General features: G+C 32.9%; 1 protein-coding gene across 1 annotated transcript in view; it reads left to right on the top strand.

Annotated features, from left to right (window-relative positions):
• The first annotated feature begins 7,121 nt into the window (after nucleotides 1-7,121).
• LOC150034187 (triacylglycerol lipase OBL1-like) overlaps nucleotides 7,122-9,928 on the top strand; it is a 3,724-nt gene continuing 917 nt past the window's right edge. Inside the window, exons 1-4 of the mRNA XM_090318138.1 lie at nucleotides 7,122-7,476; nucleotides 7,716-7,912; nucleotides 8,221-8,254; nucleotides 9,150-9,757. Coding sequence (XP_090174264.1) covers nucleotides 7,239-7,476; nucleotides 7,716-7,912; nucleotides 8,221-8,254; nucleotides 9,150-9,757 — 1,077 coding nt within the window. The 5' untranslated portion in view covers nucleotides 7,122-7,238. The remainder of the gene's footprint in view (nucleotides 7,477-7,715; nucleotides 7,913-8,220; nucleotides 8,255-9,149; nucleotides 9,758-9,928) is intronic.

Raw genomic sequence — 9,928 nt, forward strand, 5'->3', positions numbered from 1 at the left:
CTAAGACATTATCTAACAAGTTAGATGAGTTCAAGAAGATAGTTACCGAATTTAAAACTTTAGGAGAAGTTTTAGGTGATGAAAACGAAGCCTATGTGCTCCTAAACTCTTTGCCTGAATAGTATAGAGAAATTAAGAATGCATTAAGTATGGAAGAGATAGCATAAGCATAGACACCATAATCTCAGCCCTTAGAACTAGAGAGGTTGAGCTACAGGTTGATAAAAAGGATAAACCTAGTGGTGAAGGACTGTTTGTAAAAGGAAACTTCAAATAAAACCACTCTAAAGACAAGAAACCTCATAACCCAGAAGAAAATAAATCTAAAAAGAAAATAAAATGTAAGTATTGTAAGAAGTAAGGACATCTAATAAAAGACTCTTTTATTTTAAAGAGAAAAAACCAAGAGAATGAGAAGGATTCAAAAAGAAAACAGCTCGAGGCATCTATTGTAGAGGGTTCATTCATTTACTCAGACGCCTTAGCCTCAACTCTAGATAGATCTAATCATATAAACCTTCTAGGTAAACATGATTGGGTTTTAGACTCCGGATGCACCTACCATGTGACATCAATGAAACCCTGGTTTAACACCTTTAAGGAAATATAAGGAGAAATAGTTTATATGGATAACAACCAAGCCTGTAAAATTGAGGGCATTGGTTCTGTTTCCATGAAACTCAAAGATGGAACTATCAAACTTCTTAGGAATGTGAGATATGTTCCTCTACTTAAGAGAAATATAATCTCCTTATGCATGTTAGATGCTATAGGGTGTGAAAACAGGGGTAAAAGAGGAACTTTTGAGGTGCTAAAGGACTCTAAAGTAATCTTAGTTGGGGAAAAGGTAAATGACTTGTTTGTGGTCAAAGGGGTAGAGATGATGACTGGAGCTTATGTAGTCACCACAAATGAGATTACCGATGTTGATTTATGGCACAAAAGACTATCTCACATAAGTGCCAAGGGCCTAGAAGTCCTATCTAATCAAGGTATTCTCCCTAAAAGTCTTTCAAAAGAACTAACCTTTTGTGAGCATTGTGATTTAGGGAAAGTCACAAGGCATAGTTTCACTAAAGCACAACATACCACAAAAGCTATCCTAGATTACATACACTCTGACCTATGGGGTCCAGCTCCTACACCTAGCCTAAGTGGCTCTAGGTATTTACTTTCTTTTATTGATGATTTCTCTAGGAAAAGTTGGGTCTACTTCCTTAAAACTAAAGACCAAATGCTTGATAGGTTTAAGAAATGGAAACTCATGATAGAGAAACAAACTTCTAAAGAAATTAAATACTTAAGAACTGATAATGGGCTGGAATTTTTGTAGTGAAGAGTTCAACAAATTCAGTAAAGAAATAGGAATTACTAGGCATAGGACAGTTAGATACACTCCTCAACAAAATGGAGTTGCTGAAAGATTCAATAGGACAGTCATGGAAAGAGTTAGATGTCTCTTATCTGATGCAATTCTAAGCGAAAACTACTGGGCAGAGGCTGCAAGCTACACAGTGTACACCTTAAATAGGTGTCCACATTCCTCCCTAAATTTTTTTACTCCTGAAGAAAAATGGACCTCACATCCACCTAACCTAGATAACCTAAGAGTATTCGAATGTGTTAGTTACATACATCAAAATCAGGGAAAATTAAAATATAGGGCAGTAAAGTGTATATTTGTAGGTTTTTCTGAGGGAGTAAAGGGTTTTAAAATGTAGAACCCTACTGAAAAGAAGTTTATTATAAGTAGAGATGTCACCTTTAAAGAAAAAGAAATGTTTATGCAAAAGGAAAGGACATCCTATGAAGTTCCTAACAGCCCTAACACCACTAGGATTGAGGTGGAGTCACCTAAAGCTTCTTCCACTAACCAAAACCCTCCTATAGATTTAGAAGAAGAAGAGGATGTCTCAAATGAGACCACTGGGAATACTAAAGCTGTCCATGACCTAAGTCAGTATTCTTTAGCTAGGGATAGACAGAGAAGAGTGATAGTTTCTCTTGCTAGGTATACTGAAAATAGCTATATGAACCTAGTTCTAAATGCCACAATAGCTCATAATGACCAAGAACCAACCACTTTTGAAGAGGTAGTGAACTGCCCTAATGCTAGGTCTTGGATTGAAGATATGTGTAAAGAGATGGAGTCACTCACTGTCAATAAAACCTGGACCCTAGCTCCTCTTTCTAAAAGTTGTAAACCTATAGCTTTTAAATGGATATATAAACTAAAGGAAGGTTCTACCAAAGACGAAAGGCCTAGATACAAGGCAAGGTTAGTGGCTAAAGGATTTACTTAGAGAGAAGGAATAAACTATACTGAAATCTTTTCACCAGTGGTGAAACGAACCTCTATTAGGCTTCTTTTATCACGAGTTGCTCAGTATAATTTAGAACTAGATCAACTAGATGTTAAAACTGCCTTCCTACATGGAAACCTAGATGAGGTAATATATATGGTTCAACCTAAAGGGTTTGAGGAAAAGGCAAGGAAGACCTATATTGTCTCCTAAACAAATCAATATATGGTTTAAAACAATCCCCTAGATGCTGGTATAGGAGGTTTAGACTACATAGAGAGTATAGGTTTTCAAAGGAGTTCCTATGATATTTGTACTTATATCAATTCTACTACCTATAAGGACAAAGTCTACCTATTACTCTATGTTGATGATATGCTACTAATTGGAAAGTCTAAGGAGGATTTAACTCATGTAAAAAATCTCCTAAAGAGAGAATTGACATGAAAGACTTGGGTCAGTCTAGAAAGATCCTTGGGATTGAAATTCAGAAAGACAGAACAACCTCAACCCTAACCATAAGTCAACTATGCTATTGTGAAAAGGTTATAAACAGATTTAATTTGGCAAATGCAAAACTTATTACTATTCCTATTGCTATACACTTTTAATTGTCCTCTGAGAACTCACCAAAAAAGACAAACATAGGACATTTGACTTAAATGCAATCAATTCCATACAATCAAGCAGTAAAGAGTCTAATGTACTTAATGATATCTACTAGACCAGACTTATCATATAGCACTAGTTTAGTCAGTAGATACATGTCTAACCTTGGAAAAAAACATTAGGAAGAAACAAAATGGATTTTAAGATATCTTATTTGGTCTAAACAGTCAAAATTAACATATCAAAGTACTAATGAATCAAATTTAGAACTATATGGATATATTGATTCAGATTTTGCAGGTGACCAAGACAAAAGGAGATCTCTAACAGGTTATCTATTCTTATTTGGTCCTAACTTGTTATGTTGGAAAGCTAATTTACAGTCAATCACAGCATTGTCAACCACAAAAGCAGAGTATATGGCACTTTCAGAAGAAATAAAGGAAGTTCTGTGGTTAAAAGGATTGATGAAGGATTTTGGTCTTGATCAAACAGTAGTTAAAATCTACTGTGATAACCAAAGCGCCATTCACCTTTCCAAAAACCCTCAATATCATTCAAGGACCAAACATATAGACATCATGTATCACTTTGTCAGAGACAGAATAGAGAAAGGAGAAATCAAGGTGCTAAAAGTTCATACCACCGAGAACGCAGCCGATATACTTACCAAACTTGTGAGTAAACTCAATCTTTCAAGCTTTCTTGGTTAGATCGGGTTTCTGCTTCCTGAAAAAGGGTGAGGACATGTTAAATCATGAAGGAGAAGAGGTTACATGTTGAGCTTAAGGTGGAGATTTGAAGAATATAAGCTCATACATCAACATCAAGAAGCTGTTTTCACATTTCTTTAATCTTTACAGTTAGTTATTGTAACTACTTGTATCAGAAATAGTATTTAAACTCATCATTTACAAATTTTAGAAACAACAACAATTACAAAGCTTCAAGAAAACTTGAGCAATCTGTAAAGAAAAAGGGTATGTGACTTAGCTTCATAATAAAACTATCTCCTTCCCGTGGACGTAGGCTTTCACAGTCGAACCATGTACATCGCAATGTATTTTTTTCTTCTCTTCTCATCGTCTACAAGATCATCCAATGTTTACCTTTTCTCTTCATATCGTCTAGTAGAACAGAATGATCGTCTACCTTTCCTTCAAAGCAATCGTCTACACGATTACGTGAACGTTCACCTTCTGACAAGCAATCGTCTACACGACTGCGCGATCGTCTATCTTCCCTCAAGCAATCGTCTACATGACTGCACGATCGTACATCTTTCTTCGAGCAATCGTCTAAATGATTGCATGATCGTCTACATCCTTTCTTCTGCCTCTGTCTATCTGACTACAAGCTTCCTCATCGTTTACTCATAAACAATCGCACAGATCAAAGAAAACTCATTAGGGTTAGAACAAAGAAAGAATACAGAAAGGTGGTAGTTCGAGAGAATCTGAAAGACAAAGAGAGAAATAAATTTCATTTTTTTTCACCCATCAGAAACAAAGTCATTTCATTTTTCCATTAGACAAAATTTCAGTGGGATCTTCCACGTGCTAGCCATCAGCTGAAAAATCGTGGTCAATTCTCAACCTAGTTCTCTACCAACCAAGAATTTTTGGGGCAAAGAATCAGGGATTCAAGAATTGGATCAAGGTAAAAGGGCCTCTTTATTTTTTCATAATTTGGGTTCAAATATTTTCTCTTTTGCAAAAGCATGCCCATCGAAGAAGAAGCAGGCCTAACAAAGGATTTGGTCGAACTATGTTGATTTGTTGGATTGGAGATATTAGAAGTCTGGCTGAAGGTTTCGATTCCATTTCTTTTAATTTCTGCCATCATCAATGTAACAAAGTTATTGATCACATCGCAGTCGACCAGATCTTTGAGTCTTAATGTCGATTCAAATTTTCCTATGTAGATTGTAAACCAAGTCCAAAAGACATCTGTACAAATTCTGCCTATGCGGCTTTTTAAACAAAAATATATATTTTTTAAAAAAAATTAAAGAAACTTATAGATATAAATAGTTTTTATATATGCTTAATATTTAAAAATTTAAAAAGAAATTAAAATAGATCAGAGGATCATTAAGCAGAGACTAAAAAACACAGAAAATCAATTCAAAATAGCGCTTAGATTTTGAAACGTTTGAAAAAAAAAAAAAAAAAGGGTATGTTTTAAAACCAAAACTCGTTTTTGTAATGCTCTGTGGCACTCGTGTTTGGATCATGTGCAGCTTCAAGGCTTTGTACGTGAAATTATCTAATGAAGCCGCCGTGGGACTGGTGGTTTTAATCTTCTCATTGATGTTAGAGCATTCAAAATTGAAAAAGTAAATGATTCACATTTTTTATGGTCTATTGTTTCCATTATTAATTGGATTTAGAAATAATATCTCAAATAATCTAGTTAGTACGAAATCTCATGAAATCTAATAATGTTTCTTTTAAAAGAATGAAAAAGAAAAGAAAATCATTTATAAATATAGTAGTCTTGTCTTTTTGAAAGAAAAACAATGAGTTTAATCTATTGATCGTGAGAAGAAGTTTAAAGGAAGGATAAAAAAGTCTTCTAATTGAGAGAAATGGTAGAAGTATCGTAATGACGAAAAAACAAAAACTTAGTACATCAATTAGCAGCAGTTGTGATGATATCTTCCCAAATGAGTGCTTCATTCTTGGTTTTATGTCCATAAAAATTTTACTATTGCGCTCGAGCCAAATAGACCATAATATAACACCGACAATTTTGATACTTCTATCTTTCTTTTCAACATATTTGATTTTTTTTTTCTCTGTCAAACTTGTCCCATTCTAAAATTTTCCATCTCAAACATATTTAACACATTTTTTTTTTTCTTGAAAAGACATATTTAATGCAATTGACAATTATAAATGAAGCATTGAATTATGGGTCTATTCATTTTCTAAAAGGTAGAAAACAAAATGGGACGGTATTCATTTAGTATTAGGAATTTTCAATTTTTTTTTTACAGTTGCAAATATAGATATTAGACCAAAATATTAGCAAATATAATATAATGTAAAAAAAAATTACAAATATAACCAAATTTAAATAGTCTATCAGTGATAGACCCTATTATTGGAGTCTATCAATGATAGATGTCTATTGTTGATAGACTTGAGAGTTTATCAACGATAGAAGTCTATCGCTAATAAATTTATCTATATTTGAATTTTTTTTAAATGATATTATACATTTGGTTATTATTCTTAAAAATGGTATCAATTGTAATTACCCATATTTTAAAAGAATTGATTTTATATTTGAAATTTAGCATTGAATTCATATTTTTGTTTGTTTTTTTTTTTCCAAAAATTTTGTAGAATTTTTTAAAAAAATAGAAAACCAAAAATAAAGAAGTTGACTTGTTTAATAACCCTTTGATTTTGTTAATAAATTTCTTTTGTTTTGGTATTCACGTTTCACCAACATCTTAAAAAACGACTAAGCAAGACTAAAAATAGTAGTTTAAGAAATGCAATTTTTGTTTCTAAAATTTGACTAAGAATTCAAATGGTTTTTTTTTAAGAAATGTAAAAATCATGGTATAGAATTCAGGAGATCAAAACAAACCAAACTTTCAAAAATAGATAACAAAAAACAAAAGCATTTTTTAAAAATACAAATAGAGAATGGGGGATTCAAATCACATGCATCTTGTTGAAATGTCTTTAATATATTATCTGACACTTCAAATGATCTAAGTTAAATTCGTATTTGACATTATTTAATTATTTATGATTATTAACGATCATGACCCTAGGGTTTAAAGAAATGTACTATATAAATTCTCTAATCCTAACGGTGTCATTGATAATTTTATAACATTGTCTCTAATAATATTGTTTTCTTTTTGCCTCATAGACATTAAGATCCTGTTAATGAAACACATAAATTTGTATGTCGATTATCTATTATTTTTATACTTTTTATAATCTTTAATTGTCAATTTCGTAAAGGTGTTAAACTTTTTTAATCCCAACTTAAAAATTCAATTATAAAAGTGAAGTAGGTGGAAAAAGGACAATGTCGCCTAACAAAAATTAACTATCTTGTAATGTAGCCATCCACATGTTTGCTTTTATACAATTACCGCGCCTGAAAAGTTGAAATTTGAAAGTAACAAAAATTACAGCGAATATGCTAGCTAGGGCTTCATATTCTGTCTATAAAAACGAAGCAGCAAAACATGTTTGTTACATAAGAAAAAATCTCAATCTGTTTGGTTGTAATTGGCATCTACAACCTTAGTTTGTACCATTTTTCATTGTGATAATTAAAAGAGAGAAGTAAAAAATGCGTTCTAGTGTTGATTATTTAACACTGAAAGCTGAGAGTGCAACTTTATTGAACCTGTTTTTATTCACACTTTCTTACAAATTTGTAGACATCAGGAAATTGGTGGATTGTCCCACAGGTAAAGAACAATCTTACACAAGCTTTGGAGATCGATGGATCATTGTCTCCTTCATTCTCCTCGAGAAAATCCTTGTCGCCATTGCCAATCTGCTCAAAATGTTCAACACCATGCGAGGTATATCTTTCCTAAATTTTTAAAATTACAAATGCACATCTAACAGAAACCAAATTAAAACCTCAGAGTTCTCTTCACTATAAAATTCAAAGGAATTACTAGACACACAATTAAAATTTTGGGAACTCATTGGACTTGAAATTTGGAGACTAAAATTGTTAAAGATTCAGTGGTGGCAACAAAAAAAAAACAGAAGAGATTGTTGGTTAATTAATTATGTTAATTGGGGATGGATGCAGCAAAGATTTGGGGGGTATCTCAAGAAACTTACGCACCAAAAGTAAAATGTAGAGATTGGAGAATAGAAGTGGGGAAGAACTTAAATCTGGGCGACCATAATGAATTTATATATTATGGTGCCCTAACAATCATGGCTTCCACTTTGGCTTACGAAGTTCTCTCCGTCATCCAGACCGTCGTTAATAACTGCTGGAAGGTAAATTATAAATCTGTTTTACTTTGTAACTTGGCCAATTCAATCCAATCTTTAATCGCTTTCATAAGCTTGTAATTTGTGCATGTCTACTCTGTTTAATTTTCTGCAAAGCTTGATTTTTTTGTTAGAATTATTATTTTAAATAATTATTTGATTTTTTTGCTGAGGTGGGAATATATCAACACTAATGCACTAGAGCATGTTTGAACGAGACTAGTATTAAATTGGGTGGCTACTTAAAAAAATTTATTTTATTTTTGGTAAAAATTAGCTTATGACAACTAATAATGTGTTTCTTTTGGATGCAGATGAACCTACTTAAATGTTATGATTTTTGGAATGGTAAGACCGTGGACTTTCATATTAAATTGGCATAAACTAGAACACGTTTGAATACAATTCATCTTTTTATTTTCTTCCATTGAAAAATATTACATCACATGCATATAAGGAGAGATCTGAAACTACATGGATGAAGCCTAAGATTTTGAGAATCTTTTCCAATTTACCAAATAAATTTGGCTAACATGTTGGAGTTAAATTGGCAAAATAATAATAATAATAATAATTTGTCTTGACCTACGACCTAACCAGTTTTGGATTCGCCTTAAATTCATCCTCTCCTTATACATGGTCTCCACCTATTCCTCCACATATTTCTTCGAGTAATTGTAATTGGTAGCATTTTTAGGAATAATAATAAAATGTATAACATCATTTTTTTTAAAAAAATTCAAATATAGCTAAGTCTATCAGCGATAGACTTCTATTGTTTATAGACACGAACCTCAAACCACGAGATTGATAATATGAACAGTATGTCAATTGAGCTACACTCTTGTTGACATAAATCTCCATTTTTGGTACCACAAAAGTTGAATCATCCACATTTTATAAGCTACATTTGTTTTCCGCCAAAAGAAAAAACAAAAAGTCATGATTGTCAATGTTCATTTTCTCTCCCAATATTTTCTATTAAAAAATAAAAATAAATGAAAATAACTCTTTTTAGTTTTCAAACTTCATATGTGATTTTATAAAGTTTCTTTTACAAGTGAATTAGAGAAAAAAAAAAAAAAAACTTATTTTTATCTTTAATACTAAAAGAAAAATGAAAATTTTAATTATTCTTTACGTGGAATTAGAGCAGGAGTTAATGTGTTCAAAAGTAGTTATATATTCATATACTGAAACTGAACATTTCTTTTATTTTGTTTTTAAATTTCAACATGTTTAGATTTCCAGGGAAAACCTACAACCCAAGCATTTGCATTTCAAAACACCGCTAAAGACCCAAATGTCATAATAGTGGCATTCAGAGGCAGCTCCGAAATAGGGGATTGGTTGGTAGATTTCAATGTGTCATGGTACAATATTGAAGGCATTGGCCACATCCACGACGGCTTCATGCAAGCCCTTGGCCTTCAACAGGACACTGACTGGCCCAAGGAGCTCCCTCCCCGCCCTGACAATCGTCAATTTGCCTACTACACTCTTCGCCAACTCCTAAGAGACATTGCCAAAGAGAGTGATAACGCAAGGTTCATCATCACCGGTCACAGCCTTGGCGGAGCCCTTGCCATCCTCTTTGTCACTGTTCTTGCCTTCCACGGCGAGTTTGCGCTACTGAAAAAGCTGCAGGCTGTTTACACATTTGGCCAACCCCGAGCCGGTGACCGACGTTTTGCTCAATTTATGGATAACCTTACCAAAAAATATGGCTTCCATTATTACAGATACGTTTATTCCTTCGACATGGTTCCTAGAGTTCCTTTCGATTTTAAAGATTCATGGTACAAACACTTCGGTGAATGCATCTACTACAACTCCTGCTACAAAGGGAAGGTATAACCTAACACTAACCTCCAACAATTCTTTCTTCTCTACATAAAAAATAATAATAATAATAATAAACATGAAGTTTCATCTCCATGTATCTTAAAGATTATGAAGTCCTATCTTTTTAACGTGTCACCTCAAGATGGTGTTTATTTTAGGTTCACAATTCTTGGGTCG

The sequence above is a fragment of the Benincasa hispida genome, chromosome 9 (assembly GCF_027475165.1).
Source record: "Benincasa hispida cultivar pf3 chromosome 9, pf3_genome.v1.1, whole genome shotgun sequence".
Classification (NCBI taxonomy): Eukaryota; Viridiplantae; Streptophyta; class Magnoliopsida; order Cucurbitales; family Cucurbitaceae; genus Benincasa; species Benincasa hispida.